This window comes from Eptatretus burgeri, chromosome 2 (genome assembly GCF_056783735.1).
Source record: "Eptatretus burgeri isolate ZD-2024b chromosome 2, Ebu_testis_v1, whole genome shotgun sequence".
Lineage (NCBI taxonomy): Eukaryota > Metazoa > Chordata > Myxini > Myxiniformes > Myxinidae > Eptatretus > Eptatretus burgeri.
This window is the reverse complement of record NC_140962.1, coordinates 113,037,003-113,055,246: the sequence shown is the minus strand read 5'-3', so window position 1 is coordinate 113,055,246 and position 18,244 is coordinate 113,037,003. Positions and strand designations below refer to the sequence as shown.

The window sequence follows — 18,244 nt, the reverse complement described above, 5'->3', positions numbered from 1 at the left end:
ATTCACATCATCAGGGGTTGTATTAATTTGCTATTGTGTGTGTGTTTGTGTGTGTATGTATATGTATATATATGTATATGTATATGTATATGTATGTATATATATGTATGTATATATGTATATGTATATATATATATATATATATATATATATATATATATATATATATATATATATATATATATATATATACATATATACATACATACATATTATATTGTTACAGTTCTGTGAATCTGTCACTCCCCAAGGCAGTGGCACACAACCTGTCGTGGGCCTGAAACAGTTATTTAATTTGTATTAGTTTTATATAGTCCTTCCCTTATGTGTAATGGGTTTATGGGTCATATGTGTTGCGTGGGCTTCAGGCGGGTCTTTGTTCCCATTCTTTATATGTTTTACTTTGCACACATGACCTCTCTATCACACAAGCATGCAGATCACAGCAACAGGCAGCTCATTAGCATGTGCATGTCCTTTCATGTTCACACCTCATGCCATTACCCATCAGATGCTTCGCTTCAACCTTCACCATACTCGAACCACAGTGCTACAACATTCCTCCGACCACCGCAACGCCTTCATAATAATTTCCCCACACCTTCGGCCACAACCTAAGCTCGCTTCCCATCGTCATTATCTGCTACAACCACGACACCTCAACCACCATGAACTACCATGCCATAATCAACTGCTACGCTACATCACCGCAGCCATCACTCAACCACCGTCACCACCGACGTTCACCGCCTCTCTCTGGCCCATCAGGAGACTGGGGGTAGCACACGCATCATGTTGGGTGCTTGGGTTTGGACGTTCTGGCATCGAGCTCAGGGTGCGAGTGTGCACTCTGCTCAGTTCAATGTGGTATAGATGGCCCGATTGTGGTATATATGGTATATATGGTCCTCATTTAGTGTCCAGTCTGTGTTCGTGGCTGGAGAACACAATAAAATGCCTCGGCGCCATGCTCATCTCAGAACTCAGTCGCGTAGCTGAGTTCAGGGCAAGTGAGGGCATTTCTGCTGCCAAACCTCACATGGTGGAGCTCGCGCTGGGGTAATGGTCTGGACACCAATGAGGGCGCTGGAGAACACCCATCGCTCCTCTTGGTCCATTCCCAAGCGCCACCCCTGCTGGGGGATTATAAAGGCACGGTTGGTTCTCTGGCGCTCTCTTCGTGTTCTTAGGGTCATGATATGGGGAGCTTGAAGGAACGGGGCCAGTGGAATGGAGTGAGGAACGAGCGTGATGACAGCTGCCAGGCCGAGTGCAGTATTTGTCCGTTAAACACTTACACGCTTAGAACTCTTTGCTCTCAGGTTAGACCTATCCTCACATGTTCTTTTCTTTATTTCCAAAACCCCCTGATCCACATATTTACACCTTCCTCTTTGTACCTCATCTGCCATTCACTGCGCCCCTCATTTTGCACCTCCTTCCGACCATGCACGATAGACACCCTCAGTATTCCTCCCCCCTTTCCCCTCCTCAGCGACTGGGAAGCCTTGGTCTGTCGACCGCGCGATCTAACAAGGAGGTCGCAAACACCTCTTTCTTATCTTATCTTTCTTTGCTCTCTCACCTTCCTCGGGAATGATTCTGATGGTCATGTTATACAAGTTAAGATTGTAGAAGTACTGGACGGTTTAGTTCTGCACTGCGTCCTCCTTTGTACATACGTGCATTTTCTTTTGCCACACCTCATCGATCCTTGCTTTCCCTTGTTGTACATATTGCTTTTGTATTAAACCCTTTGATTAATGTGCCACGTGCTTTTCCCCGCCCTCGCTTGTAATAAATTGCTTATATTATAACAACCCGCCGGAGCACGGAGTTGGCTCTGCTCAGTGACTTCAGGACTAGGTGTTCGGGAGGAACTTCGGCGTGAAGCAGCACAGACGGGCCTCAGGCCTCAGGCCTGGGTGTTGGTCCACGGCCCAGTGTAATTGGAATGATCCCAGGTATATAACCACCATGCGTTTTACGATATCTAATATTTAAAGCTCTTTCTAACCACTGACTGATATTAAAGATCAGGCTCTTCTGGGTGACGTAGAAAGTTGAAATTTTGCATGCCGGTGGACATCGAAGCCGACACACCAGGAAAAAAAAAATCACAGAAATATCAGAAAGCATCTGTAAATAAAAATACAACTAAAAGAAAATTAATAAACGAAAAAAAAAATGCAGGTGAGTGACCTGAGACAATGGAGAAGCAAGGAAATTTTGCATGCCGATGGACATCGAAGCTGATATGCCAGGAAAAATCGCAGAACCATCAGATATAATCTGTAAATGAAAAGTCAAATGCAGGTGAGCGACCCGAGACAATGGGGAAACATGGTTCGTATGCAGCAACGTGTAAGCATACTCCGCTATTACGGTATATCCACAAAAACTGCACACATGCTTTTGCTGAATGTATGTACATCGGGTTAATTGTTATTGGTTTTGGGAGTGATCACGACAGCGATCTGTGGCATTATCCACCGCCCACATCAAGTAACATGTTTACTGGCGTGAGGAATCTGGCTAAAACCGAAATTGTACACTAAAACCTTCATTTATTTTGCTGTTGTGAATAACATACTTAAAGGGTGTCAAAATGATGGGTTGAAGTTATGGTGTGCAAGTGTGTTGATGTGTTGTGGTGTGGGAATGGTTGTGGGTGTATGGAATAATAAAGTGTTGTGTTGGGCTGATGATGAGACTTGTAATATCCTCCCCCTTCTGGAGGCGGCGTGACATGATACACGTAATGTAGAAACATCATGACACAAATTAGGTGGAACCAATTTTTCCAAATTAACTTTTTAATTAATAACTGAGGAGATCAAACTAAACACTTTTATAGTTTAAGGAGGTTACATGTCAGGGATACCTGTAAAACATGTACTAATCAAAATTCACTGGTTGTAAAAGTATTCAGCCCCTTAGGTCAGTACTCGATGGAAACACCTTTTGCAGCAATGACTGCTATGAGTCATTTTGGGTAGGTCTCTACCAGCTTTACACAGTGAGATAATGAAATATTTGCCAATTCTTCATGTGAAAATTTCTCTCGTTCTGCCAAGTTTGATGGGGATCGTCGATGGACTGCAATCTTCAAGTCTCGCCATTAATGCTCAATTGGATTCAAGTCAGGACTTTGACTGGGTTACTCAAGAACATTTATTCTCCTTATTCAGTCACTCCAGTGTGGCCTTAGCTTTGTGTTTCAGATCATTGTTCTGCTTAAATGTGAATCTCCTACTCGGTTTCAGATTCATGGCTGACTCAATGAGGTTTTTTTTAAATCAAGGATTCTCCTGTACTTTGTACCATCCATTGTCACTTCTATCCTGACAAGCTTAGCAGCCCCTGCTGATGAAAAGCAACCCCATAACATGATGCTGCCACCTCCATGCATGACAGTAGGGATGGTGTTGAGTAGGTTCACTGCAGTGATTGTCTTGTGACAGACGTAATGTTTTGAATTTAGACCAAAAAGTTCAACCTTTGTCTCGTTTGACAATAAAATGTTTCTTCACATGTCTGCAGTATCATTAACATGTATTTTCACAAACTCCATTTGAGTTTTCAGATGCATCTTTTTTGGTAATGGCTTCTTTCTTGCCACCTATCCATAGAGGCCACCTTCGTGAAGAGAACATGATATTGTTGATTGATCAACACTGACCTCCATCTCAGATGTAGAGCCTTGTAGATCTTTCAAAGTCATTGTTGGATTTACAGTGATATGCCGAACCAGTCTCTTGCTTGCCCGGCTGCTGAGTTTGGATGGGCGACCTGATCTGGGTCGTGTGTGGGTGGTATGATAGGTCTTCCACTTCTTTGTGATTGATTTCACTGTACGTCCTCAAAGCGATAATGAGTGACTTTGATATCTTCTTATAATCCTCTCTTGAACGGTGCTTCTCCACCATTTATGGCTGCCTTCTTTGGAAAGCTCCTTGGTCTTCATGTTTACCTTGTTGGTTGACCATGTGAGTTGTACCTTATAACTCGTTAGAGAAGTGGGGGAACTTAATGTTTAAGTTAAACCACTGATTACATACAGGTGAAACCTATTACACTTATTTTGTAACTTTTCAAACACATAATTTGCTCCTCAAGTGATTTAGGTTTAATTAGGCAAAGGGGTTGAATACTTATGCAATTGAGAATCATCTGATTGTCTCTGTTAATCTAAATTATTCATATTTTATCAACATTTCTTTTAGCTTTATCACTTTGGAGTAGTTTGTAAAGACTATATTAAATTTGATTTGAAAGCATCATGAAATACACTCAGGTGGCATCAAAACCTTGGAAGGGGGCGGGGTATATTTTTGCAGGCGACTGTATGTAATCCAGATTGAAATTGTCAATTGTCTATAAACCACCCAAATAAAGGGACGAGCCAGTCGCCAGATTTTTTTTTGTTGTTATTGATGTTTTGAAGATCGCATCAAAACTGTGTATTTCATTGACAAATTGTTTTCGTCACTGCTAATCCTCCACAGGGATAGTCTCATTTTTTTGGACTGATATTATGTATTGAAATTATTCATCTGACGTAATTCACATGTTTGTGTGTACTGTATTGTAACCCTCCGTGTTGTGTTGAGTTCTGTGCGCCTGTCATTTTGACAGCTTTTCCCCACGTTGTACATAAAGGGCTTCGAGATAGACAAGTATACATTCAACCTTGATCACACATTTGATCACTTACGTGAATGCTACCAATTTAACTGTGAAATATTGATTTCTGTGTATGCACAAAGTATGAAAGTGTATTAAACAAAGCTCACCATCCTGTGTATGCACGTTCAGCTTCTTTCATGACACTCCAGTTTCAACATGTAATAAATTTATGGTCGCAGATGTCATCCTGTTTCAATTTCTGCTGATTCGACGCCTCATGATGGCATCCTGCTTTGTATCCTTTTATTAATTTTATTTTATTTTATTTTATTTTATTTTACTATAAGTTTATCTTGATGATCTCACTAAGCATCTCAACAATGATTTGTACTTTTATCCTGATGATTCGACTTCTTTCACATTTTATTTGTCATGATCAAGATGGTGTCGTGACTCCAACAAGAGAAGATCTTGTCAAAATGAATGAATGGCCAACAGTGTAGAGTGGGGATGGGAACCTTGAAAACTGTGACTATAGACATCTAAGGAATAATGCCATGTGAATGTTTATTTGGACTGACTACATGACAGTAGTGTTTGAGCTCTCCAAGAACATAAACAAGATCTTCAATAGTTTGCTGTGTAGAGTCGGGATTGGAATTATTATTATTTAAAAAAAAATCATGTCACCTAATGCATATTTAACCTCTGCCATCTTCAAAGATGGATGGAGGTTACTGTTTTCACCCCTTTCTGTTTGTTTGTTTGTGAACAGTATTACGGAAAAACTCCTCGACGGATTTCGACGAAACTTGGTGGGGGGGGGGGTTAGGTATGGTCCAAGGATCATGCCATTAAATTTTGGACTTGGTCCCCCCCCGCCCAAAAAAAATTTAGAGGAATATTTTTTTTTTTGCATTTTTACATGTTTTAAGTGATTTCCAACCCCCCCACCTCCCAGAAAAGGGGAAAAAAATTTTTTGCATATCTACATGTTTTAAGTGATTTCCAACCCGCCCAAAAAAAAATAGTTGGAGAAAAAAAATTTTGAAACTTTTTTTTTTTTAAACAAAATTTCAATTTTTTTTTTTTTTTTGCTTTTTTTTTGCATTTTTACATGTTTTAAGTGATTTCCAACCCCCCCCCCCCCCCAAAAAAAAAATGTTGGAGAAAAGAACTATGACTCTGTCAACACTGTTGACATCATATTTAATGAATAAGATATAAGGTTCACTTGAGTGACCCAGCAGTATTGGCGGCGGAGGTTTTGCACTCTCCCGAGTGCTCCCCCTCTAGTTAATGCATGTTTCATTGTTCCATAGTAGGTCAGAATCGATACCAATTTAAGGAAAACTTTTTGAAATTTCCTCCATATGCAGTTGTCTCATGGACGAGCAAAATGATGGAGGATGAATAAGTTTCACCCCCATTTCCTGAAACTCATTACCTCTCCTATTGAAGGTGGACAGAGGTTATGTTTGCACCTATGTCTGTCTGGCTGGCTGGCTGGCTGTCTGTGAACAGGATGTCTCAAAAGGTTATTGACTGATTCAGGAAAAATTTGGTGGACAGGTTGGGTGTATGACGAGGACAAATTGATTAGATTTTGGTGGAGATCCACATCCGAGAGGTTTTTTTTAATTTCTTTAAGTGATTCTTCACCATTGTGAGATGGGACCAATATATATATATATATATATATATATATATATATATATATATATATATATATATATATATATATATATATATATATATATATATATATATATATATATATATATATATATATATATATCATGTTATTTCAAAAAGTTGTGGATGAGTTATGACAAAAAGTTTTGGATGAGTTAGGGAGATGACAAAAACAAACTGATTCGATTTTGGTTCAGGTCCAAATCCAGATCAGGCCTCTCAGTTGGATACAAAACGAAAACTGTTCAGCCTGGCGGAGGTGTGTTCCCTACCGAGTGCCGTTCTTGTTCACCCTGTGTCATTCTTCATTTCCATGAGTCCCAAATGTATAGAGTGAGTGGGTATTATGTACCTACTATCTTTTCTTCGCAGCCTTGTCATGTGGATGTGCTCACTCTATACCCGCCCGTTTTATTTTACAACCTTTGGCCCTCGGTTCGGAAACGTTCTCAATTTTAAAATGAAAGGTGCCCTTTTTAGGCTCGAAGAATAACAATCTGAATTTCTCATGCCGAGACTAATTGCATGTTTACGTGCATTAGAAAGATGACATTTCGACGGAATAAAAACAACAGAGCGCCAATGTGTAAACAACGGAGTGCCTACGTGTAAGCCAGAGAGTGCCTACGTGTAAAGTCACATTGCCACACTTGTCGGGCAACGTTACTCGTTGTCTATCCCAGCTCAATTAAAAATTGTCCCTTTCTAATTTAATTTTATTTCCTCCCCCATTTCTATACTTGTGACTTGCCACTTATCTTTTTGTTTTTGTATTTATTTAATGTATTTATTAATCTTCATCATCCTTGCCTTTTCGAAGGTGCTGAAAGGCAGATGATATCGCATCTTGGTTTCCTATTCTATGTTGCGCTTGATTATTTTGTTTTGACCCCCATCCCTCGTGCTCAGAAGCGGTTATGTCAGCACAATCCTCTGCTGTGGTACTAATTGATGCGTCCTGTGTTTGTCGGCACGTACAAGCAAAACACATTTGGTTTGACCCTTTGCTCCTTCGACTCTCCTTCCTGTTATTCAGACTATTGCGTATTGGTCACACGTAGCCCGTCTGCAAGCATTCCCTAAATCCATTTTGTCATAGCAGATGACTATTTCCTTATATTGTGAGCAACCTCTACCTACTGCTGGGGCTCTCAATCAACCTAAACACTTGGCCACCTGTCATGGTTGGTGTTGAAGGTGTCTGTTCATTGTTGGTTTAAGATGCTGTCGTAATATTCCTTTTTCAAGCGAATTTTTTTTAAATCTTGTTTTTAATTTAATTATTTTATTTATCGCGTCACCCAATGCCTATAATGCACGTTTCGTTGTTCCACGGCAGGTTAGAAGTAATAAACATCTGAATGAGTGGTAAATTAGGGTTGGAATGAGGAGGTTACTCAAATAAATGTGATTTTGATCTTCGCAAAACCGGAAACCTCTTCCGTCACAATAGGGACACAGGATTTCACGTGATTCACCTTCAGACCACGAATGCAACCCCGACCACCAAATTAGCCATCGTGTGTGTGTGTGTGTGTGTGTGTGTGTGTGTGTGTGTGTGTGTGTGTGTGTGTGTGTGTGTGTGTGTGTGTGTGTGTGTGTGTGTGTGTGTGTGTGTGTGTGTGATAATTAACGTGCCTGTGGAAATGCTTGGTTTTGAGGAACGAAAGCCGTCAGAGTTGATGACGTATGGAGAAAATCGAGATTAAACTTTACACTGTGCGAAAAAGCCTGGGAATCCATGTTCAGGTAAAAAGGCTAACGTCCGTCTCTGGCGTCATAATTTAAGGGCTTTATGATGGTGGGTCAGCTCGAGCTGTTGATGATTTGTTTTCAACGCAAGATTCCACCTTTTATGAACTTGAATTCCATCGACAAATGAGAAATTGTTTAATATCCAGATGGAGGCCTTTCATTCATCTCTTGCTTGCTTTGTATATTCTGCCCATTCAGATGAGCTTCCCAGCTGGGTTATATCTGCAATGAAGTGCCTTGCAAACTGTGAGTGGATATAAGAGGATATTTATGTGAAAGGGAATATAAAAATGAGGTACAAAGGGACTAATTGGGATGAGACGAGGCGTTTGATGGAGGTTTGTGGGAAGCAGACACAAAGGCATTTGGATAATATGGGTGTGTGGGGAGAGGTGTTACAGATGGTATGGGGCACCTGGGACCTTAGTGTGGGGAGGTCGGGGTGGATGGATATGAGAAGGGCAGCAGTGATGAAAGATTGTTGCAAGGGCTGGGTTTTTGTTTTGGAAGCTGAACAGCAGCACATCTTTGGGAAGGTTATTAGATATTTTTTTATTTTTATGTTTTTTTTTTAATAATGAGAGCTTTCTGGAGTTGTGGGAAATCAATCAGAATTTGAATTGCAATGTCTGCATGAATGCCTTCATGTTTTCTGTGTCTTATCTGTACCATGCATCTGTCACGCTCTAGGGCCAAAGCATAACAGCGAGGTGTCTTCCTACTCGGGATTTGAAAAGGATGTTTTTCAGACTATCGCAGAGTTCTTTCAGAACTTGAAGGAGCCTTTAATACCTTATTCACTTTATGAGTTGGTCATCAATGTTCTCGGTAAGGGCAACATTCAGGTATAATGGCTGACTCGCAACCGTAAACATCCTGGGTTTCATGTTAACAATGTCTGAGCTTTTTATGTTAAACCTGTACGACTCACTGTTCCTTCCTTATGCATGTCTACAAAACTGTGTTCCCTGTGGTAATGAATGTATATATATATTTATTCATCAGATAGCGAGAAAAATCATCAACGTAACATATTCTGATTGTTGAACGAATGAAGTTTAGTTTGTCTGCTCAGCCGGCTTGGTGGAAGTCACTCACCTCGACTCACAATATGACAGGTGTGCTGAGCCGAAGAGGCAGCGAGCAGGCGACTGAGGCCCTCCAGCTGAGCAGCCTCCTCTTTCCTCCGGCCAGTCGACGGCGCTTGCAACTGTTGCTACGCCTCCTGGGCCGCATCTCACGTAACCCAGAGCTGTTCTCCATGCTCTGCCCATCTGACCTTCACATCAGAGACATGGTGAGTATGAATGACGTCATCCATTAATTTACCTTTATTTTGATGGAATGGTAGGATAACCCAGAAGTTATGCACATTCACCTCTGAGTTGTTTACCCAGGTTTCAATATTGATTCAGCTATAAGCTGTCACCCTGGTGCTCCACAGGCAGCATGAGGCATCAATGTGTGATGCAATGCAAAAACCTGCTCACAGTTTATCAGACTTCACCGATTATTGCGTATTCGCGCATAAGTAATGAAGCTGTAATGGGGACGTTTTTATACACAAAGTCAAGGTTCATGGAACACAGAATGGATCAGGATACAACAGAACAAAAGGAACAGCAGGAGAAGGGGGAAATGCCAACAGCAGGGCCGAAGGACAAAATAGATGGAGCGTAACAACAAGGGATGAGGAACAGGGGAGAATGTATGGCATGGATAAAGAAGCAAACTCTCAGGAAGTCAAAACTGAAAATTTTGGGAGGGAGTTAGCATGCCTGGTGTTGGCTTAATGGTTCGGGTGGTGGGCTTGGGATCCGAGGGTCCTGAGTTCAAACTCTGCTCAGCTATTGAATTAATACCAGGTGGGGTTAACTCGACCTGTCATCCTTCCGAGGTCGGCAAAATGAGTGCCAGCATGCTGGTATACTGCGTCGGAGTGGCGACCCGTCCGGGATTGTGCCCAATAGCCAAGCAGACTGCTTCGGCAGCACCAACGCTCTGCACAGAGTATGGTCCCAATGGATGGATGGATGTCAGCAGGGGAAAAACATCTCGTGGTTTAGAATGGGGGATGATCTGAGATGGTGCTCTGTCTGTCTCATTCATTCTCTTTCTCTCTCTCTCTTTCTCTCTCTTTCTCTTTGTTTCTCTTTTTCTCCTCCTATCTCCTTCTATCTCCTCCTATCTCCTCCTATCTCCTCCTATCTCCTCTTCTCTGTCATTTTTAGTTCACCTTGACTTTAATCAGATGAGCTTATGCGTTCGAACAGTGTCCATAGGTGAGTCAGTGAGTCCGTAAACACTTCAGTCATTATCGCTTGAACCAAACATACGATTTTGATGAAACTTGGACACAAGCTTCATATCTGATGCCAAGCGAAGGTGTATTGACCGCATGAAAATGTGCACTCATTAATCTACGGTGTTTTGTTTTTTTTGACCCTCCCCCCTACCCCCCAAAAAAGGTATTTACCATCTCATCAGAAACTACACACATGATTTCGATGAAACTTGCCCACAACATTCTTCACGCATGTTGTACCAAAGTTTATCGACTTCATCAAATTATGTGCTCATTAAAGCGGTCTATGGCGGGGCAGGGTTGGTTTGACCCCCAAAATGGGTATTTGCTCTCTTCTTCAAAACTACACACATGATTTTGATGAAACTTGAAACTTGACCACAACCGTCATCACGCATGTTTTACCAAAGTAAATTTGACTACATCAAAATCTGCACTCATTAAAGGAGTTTATGTGTGTGTGTGTTGGGGGGGGGGGATGGGTGGTTTGACCCCCCCCAAAAATAGGTATTTGTTCTCTTCTCCGAATTATACAAAATTTCAATGAAACTCGACCACAACCTTCATTACCTGTGATATACCCAAGTTTGTTCACGGCATAAAAAATTCAGGGTCTTAGTTGGTCTGTGGGCGGTTTGAGTTACTGTTGCTCCTGATCCAGGTGAGCTTCAGGACAGGCGGTCCTATTTTTTTTTTTTTTTGTGGTCAATCTATGACCCACGCCCCCTCCATATGCCATGCCAGAGCACAAATCCTGACCCCATTGATTGGCTAGCATCTTTGGGATGATGTGCAAAACCATTCAAAGTTTGAGCCGACTACATACCGAGACGATTCGTCCATGCGAATCCCAGGCAATTAAATTGCTCTTGACACAAAAACACATTTGCATGAAGTGCGAAGTGTAGACCATAGTGAATCCTCGGTATTTTCCAAATGAACATCACACATTGACACCATTTGCTGCATTTAATATTGTTGTGTCTTTGGGTGTGGCAAGTATATTCCGGGAGATGATCCAAGGATAGTTCTTCCTTGTCATCTTGGTTCAGGAAGTGTTTTCTTTCTTAAGTTGTGTACGCATGCCGTGGTCTCGCTTTCTGTGCACGCAGCTGACACGGACATTTTGGAGTTGTGTGCTCCGATCCCCTCACACGTCACACTTGGACGAGCTTCTCGCGTATCGCCTGCTTTCGTTTCTTCTTGAGCACTATGAAGAAGTACTCCGTGTGCCTACAAGACTCCGTGCGGCTGTGGAGGCACGTCTTTTCCAGCTGCATCACCAACAGGTGCACACCCACCTTTGCTTCCTTGTTGCCATACTTGAATTGTTGTAAAAAAACAAAACAAAAAACATTTGTGTTTATGGGAGGGAGGATGAGGTGGGGTGGGGTGGGAAGAGGGGGACGTTACAATACTCATGAGGGAAACCGCCAAAAACGTGATCCTTCTGTGTACGATAGCCTTGCACAAATCAGCTGTTGGTGGTGCACATTGACTTCCTGTAGGCACACTACAGCCAAACGGTGTGTTCTGAGAGGATGTATGAGTTTTAACTAATCACCTGTTGTTTCAGTGTCCCATGTGATCTACAAACACCTGCTATGGACATGCCAATGCATAATGATGAAAAGGCAGTTTTCAATTTTCTTTTCGATGGAATGCTCGCTCGCTCTTTTGCTCTGATGAAGAGTTATTGCTCGAAACGTCGGTGTCATCTTGTTCTCGCAGCGGTAAACGTACTCATGTACGTTCAGTTGATGAAATCCAGTTATTTGGTGTTGCATGACGTGTACATTCGCAAACCAAATCATATTAGGTCTTTCGACGACATGTTTTTTTGGGGTTTTTTTCCACAAGCACATTCAGATGTATCTCAGTTTTAACACTCCGGTGATTGATAACTTGCACAACCCATTTTTAGCTCGCCTGTTCGAAGAACAGAGAGCTATAGCGATACCCCCGGCGTGAGCGTGAAAATGTTAAAGTTTTTGGTTCAAGTTATTTTTCCTTTCTAATGTTTTTATCTTCCACAATTTTTTTTATACGCTCTATATATATATTTCGGGGCGTATTATGTGATACCGGTCGTCCGTCTGTCTCTCTGTCCGTCTGTCCGTCCGTTCCTGTCCGCACTCTAACTCCCAAAGTTTTCAACTTTCACGTTTCATATTTGGTACATAGGTACAGACTGTGGAGACGGTGTGTCACGACATACGTTTGTCATCTAAAGTGGTTGCCATGGCAACCAGGATGCTGTTTTCCATCCGTTCCTGTCCGCACTCTAACTCCCAAAGTTTTCAACTTTCACGTTTCATATTTGGTACATAGGTACAGACTGTGGAGACGGTGTGTCACGACATACGATTGTCATCTAAAGTGGTTGCCATGGCAACCAGGATGCTGTTTTCCATGTAGTAGCACAATTCTGTATATACCTTCTTGTTCGGGCGTATATTGTGCTCACTTGCGCTCTTGTTACTGATTACAATATACAGATACATACATTGCTTTAAAATTATTTGAATCAGACTTCACGGCAATGCTTTATAAAAAATATTGATTATTGGATGAGTCTTTTAAAAACGATAAATGTATAAACAGGCTAGCATATTGGGTGGCTTTGACACAAACTGGTTAGCTCGCCTGTTCGAAGAACAGAGTGCTACAGCTATACCCCCGGCGTGAGCGTGAAAAGGTTAAAGTTTTTGGTGCAAGTTATTTCCTTTCTAATGTTTTTATCTACCACACTATATTTTACTGATTACAATATACAAATACATATATTGCTTTAAAATTATTTGGATCAGACTTCACTACAATGCTTTATAAAAAATATTATTAGGCTAGTCTTTTAAAAACGATAAATGTATAAACAGGTGAGCATTGAGTGGCTTTGACACCAACTCTCTGGTTGCACTCACAACATTGCCTTCAAATATCATGTAAACTTTTTTTTCTTGTATTTTTTGTTCCTATGCAGCACAAGGCTGCAGGTTGCATCATTTGCTGAGGGTGCAGCTGCGCTGCTGATGCAGTGCCCTCTGTAGGTTTGGGCAGAAATTTGTGTGCAGGGTGTTGATAATAGCTCGCCTACTATTAACGTAGGTCACCATGGGATCTTTAATGTTCAACAACATATTCCAGCAAAGGGGACACTCAGTTTAGTGTCCGTATGAGGGACAGCACAAACATTGATCCCTCGCCCTGCCTGCGAAACACCAGGATGACAGTTTATAGCCGGGACGAGATTCAACTTTTATGGAAAATTGAAAGATTATTTCCATGAGACCATAGACCGAGCCGTTAATAGACGGTGAAATCACTGCGAGCTTCCTTCGTTTAAACATTGTCCATTTCCTTTAATCGTACTTTGAAAATTAACTCGACGTTCACTGAAGGAACATCTTTGTCGTTCACACAAAGCCAATTGTTCAGCGTTGATTAATATTGTGGTGCAGATTGTGTGTCAGCGTTTCGGAAGTTAATGTCAAAAAGCATGACGATTATTAACGACGATGAAAAATGTTTTTATCCACTTCTTGCTCTTCAGCACTGAGAAATATCATCTCTCGTTGGTAACCACAAAACTAAGAATTGCCACGTCATTAACAAAAACCAATGCACACAATTATTTTGCAGAAAACAAATGAACCACTGATTGGCCATGATACAAGAAGCATTCTGTCGATATGTCATACGTGTATCATTGTCCAACATTTCCATGTGCATGACAGAAACCAATGAGGGTGACTTGAGCGAAAAGAGCATCTAATAAAGAAAATGCATTATTTTTAAATCATTACCTAAAACCCACCTTCCTTATATTCTTTGTTTTGTTTTGTTTCCCCATCCCCCCACCCTCCTCCCATGTTCTTTCTCCAGTTGTGCTGTTCTGATGTTGCCGCAAGCTCCAGTATGCAACCGAGCTACTCGTTCTGTAGGCAGATCACTGTGCAGGAATTCCAAGAGCAGGCTGGCACCTCGTCGCACACCGCCATCGAACGCCTTCTTGAGAGCATAGCAAGTGACCAAAATATGGATCCACGTCTTCGAACGAAGCACCTCAAACAGGTAACTACCTCCAACACAGGAGGTAGATGGGGGTTATGTTTTCACCCCTGTTTGTTTGTTTGTTTGTCTGTCTGTCTGTCTGTCTGTCTGTGAGCATGATATCTCAAAAGGTTATGAATAGATTCGGACAAAACCTGCTGCATTGGTTTGGCAGGAGACAAGAACAAACCAATTAGGTTTTGGTTAATGTCCAGATGCAGATCCAGCCGATCAGTGGGATACTAAACATAAACTGTTCAGCCTGACAGGGGTATGCGCTCTACCGAGTGCCGTTCTAAATGCTACCTGTTTCTTACACATTATGTCATTGATATTAACATTCTGTTGCAATCATTTTAATGAAACTACGCATGGTGTCACCACTGCAGGTAAAGCCAAATTGTTTACAGCATCTACTCTGGGTTGTAGTGTTTTTACTGATGATCACTTGGTTCCCATTTATTCGATCAGAAAGCATCTGCATATCGAGTACATGGAAATGGTGAAACTGTAACTTTTCATTCTCAATGTGTTCTCCATACACTCTTTCCACCACCCCACCACTCCCTCTCCCTTCCCCTTGCGTGCCGACATGTAACAGAAGCTATCTGTGAGTGAATCCCAGACGACAATCGGGCATTCCCTTCACCTCTTTTGCCCGACCTCCATCTTAATCTCTTCTCACCCTTTTATCATAAATCCTGTGCTCACCCCCCCTTCCCTGCCCTTTTCCCCCTCCCTAATGCTTTCTTCAATTTCCTTCCTGTCTATGAATATATACATAGCCCCCCTCATAGAACTGATTATTTCATTTATCCTTTATGAACCCTTCCTATGGTGACAGACGAGGTTTTGTTGCTAACTGTAAGCCATCTGTTGCACAGTTCCAGAAGGCTTACCCAGACATTTACCGACAGCGGTTTGGTGTGCTGCACCAAGGGCTTCAACCACTGGCTGAACGTCGAGGACTTGGAGATAGCGTTGGCCGGCGGCCCTGCCAAGTTCAGCGCAAATCCAGCCTGCGGTGGTAGTGTGTCGCCCTTTCTGCCAGTGTTTGCCAGTGTTTGCCATTGTGTTATTTCTCTCTGCCGGACTATTATTCTTTACTTTCATGGTTTCTATTTTCTTTTCCTGAATATTGATTCACAATTCCAGCGGTGATTAGTCGATTATTTGTTTCGCTAACATCCTGACGACACCATGTTCTTTGCTGTGATGACATGATACTAATTGTTCAGAAATTGGTTGATAACATTCCAACACTTGCTATTTCTATACAGTTATGTTTTTTTTTTTTTTTTTTTTTTTAATCAGTGACTGCAACCCACTGATATGAGTGGTGGTCAAAAAACGAGTACATCTTGATACTCAAACCAACTAGAACCACAAGTAGGGTTTGTACAACTATTTATTCAAACAAGACAAAAAAAAACACAGTTTATTTCTCAGATTATAATCTCCCTTCACATCAATGCATTTGCAACATTCATAGTTCATGCTCTGAGTAGGAACAAAAATGGTCTTCTGACTGCTCCTGCAAGCCAGGCCTCAGTCGCATTGAGTTCTTCATTTTGAAAAACTTTCTTGAAGGTGTTGTAACAGGTATTGGGAAAACTATCATCACTTGAGGCTTGTTCAAGGCACAAAGGTAGGCCACTCAACTGCCCAAAGAAAAGACTGAATAATAGGCCTTGACATGTGGGCCTTTGACGCAGGTGCATTGTCAGGAGGAGCATACCACCTTCATTCATCTCTCTCAAAATTTATTCTTGTTGCACTCGGTTTCTGCAACCAATTTACATAATATTCACCAGTAATTGTAGTATTATGGGGCTTATGATCAATCAGCAGCACATCCCTGAAATCCCAAAATTGGATACTATAATTGAAAGTGGGACTTCTTGGAGGCAGGTGACCTCCTCTGCTTCCCACTGCTTATACGAGGTGTGTTCAAAAAGTATCCAACCTTAATTTTTCGTGCGTAAACAAATGAAGCTCGGGAGGCGTGGTTTGGTGCACGTATGTGGGCGATCCTAATTCGTATGCGTGAATATTTTCCCGCCTGCAGAAGCTGTCGGTCGCCGACAGACCGCCGATGAGTGAGGAAGTTTAAGTGAGCGCCGTCGGATTTCCGTTTTTGACAAAATGACGGAAAAACTCGAACAACGCTACTGCATCAAATTTTGTGTAAAGCTTGGCGATTCCCAAGTGGAAACGATCCGCAGGATTCAACAGGCCTTCGGGAACGATGGAATGGGCACCACACAGATAAAAGAGTGGTACAACCGCTTCAAAGATGGTCGCACATCAGTGGAAAGTGAAGCACGTTCTGGTAGGCCCTCAACATCCTGAAATGAGATCGTCATTGACCAAGTGAGGACCCTGCTGATGCAGGATCGTCGAATCACGATCAGAGAACTTGCAGACGAGGCGGATGTCAGCATTGGTTCCGTTCATTCCATTGTGACTGAGGATTTGGGCTTAAGGAGAATCTCAGCGAAGTTTGTGCCAAAGCTGCTAATGATCGAGCAGAAGCAACTCCGTTTGGAGATCGCACAGGACATGCTGGAGACTGAACAGCAATCCCAACTTCTTCAACACAGTGATCACTGGCGATGAGACCACAGTGATCTGTCATTTTGTCAAAAACGAAAATCCGATGGCGCTCACTTACACTTCCTCACTCATCGGCGGTCTGTCGGCGACCAACAGCTTCTGCAGGCGGGAAAAAAAATCACGCATATGGATTAGGATCACCTACATACGTGCACCAAACCACGCCTCCCTAGCTTCATTTGTTTACGCAGGAAAATTAAGGTTGGATACTTTTTGAACACACCTCGTATTTGTGTTTGCTTTTTGGATTCCAGTGGTGCTTTCTCTGTAGTTACCAGATAGACACTCTGCTCTGCCAGATCAATATGATAGATCTCCAAAACCTCAATACTTGATTTGACCGTGTTCATGAGATTTCTGGGTACCCATCTTGCAGATTCTTTGGCACAACACAAATTTATTCAATGAGGACAATTATTTCATGGTCAATGGCATTCAAAGGTCATCCAGACCAGGGGTCATCTTCAAGGGACCTGTAACTTGGCTTGAACGATTTCGCTGTGGGGCAACATCATCATGTTCAGCCAGATTGTGTTTGAATCTATAGTCTGTGTTGGCACATGTTGGCATGCAAGTAAATTGATTTCTGAATAAATGAGATTTGATGGAAAGTTTGAGATGAGCATTTCTAAGTTATCTAAAACAAAAAATCAGCCATATATAAAAGGAGCCAAGTTTATTCTGTCATAGAATAATACAAATGGTACAGTTGCAAAGGTAATAATCCATTTACTTGGTTGAAAAGCGAAAAATTGATTTACTTGGAACAAAAAAAAGTCATTCCTTTTTTTTTTTTTGTGAAATCCAGCATTTCCAGAATTGAGGAAGAAGTGTGACCCTCAAGCTTCACAGTATCGGTTCCAACAGTAACATTATTATATTTTTACAACGGCAAGAAGCCTTTAGGACACGGAAGGACAAAACTATTAAATACAGTAATACTTCTCGATGCAGTAGAAAAATATATAAAACTAGCAAGCAAAAGTACCCATCACCAGTGATAGGAAATGATGGCCTGGTGGTCAGGGAAATAATTAAATCCATCCTGAAGGACTGCAGTTCTGTTTCATCCTCCAGGTGGCACTCCCACTGTGGGAGGGAGTACCCTTTTCGACTCGCCGTTGGTTGGCAATGTGCTGCAGCACTTCTTTGTTGGAAAAGAAAGAACTGATTTGTATCATACGAAACAAC

General features: G+C 41.8%; 1 protein-coding gene across 4 annotated transcripts in view; it reads left to right on the top strand.

Annotated features, from left to right (window-relative positions):
* LOC147032854 (DEP domain-containing protein 1B-like) overlaps positions 1-17,664 on the top strand; it is a 51,185-nt gene extending 33,521 nt beyond the window's left edge. For all 4 annotated transcript variants that reach the window (XM_085870789.1, XM_085870788.1, XM_085870790.1 and 1 more), the window contains exons 6-11: positions 8,278-8,325; positions 8,770-8,907; positions 9,198-9,376; positions 11,497-11,673; positions 14,270-14,458; positions 15,322-17,664. In XM_085870789.1, coding sequence (XP_085726915.1) covers positions 8,278-8,325; positions 8,770-8,907; positions 9,198-9,376; positions 11,497-11,673; positions 14,270-14,458; positions 15,322-15,468 — 878 coding nt within the window. In that variant the 3' untranslated portion in view covers positions 15,469-17,664. The remainder of the gene's footprint in view (positions 1-8,277; positions 8,326-8,769; positions 8,908-9,197; positions 9,377-11,496; positions 11,674-14,269; positions 14,459-15,321) is intronic.
* Positions 17,665-18,244: the final 580 nt, after the last annotated feature.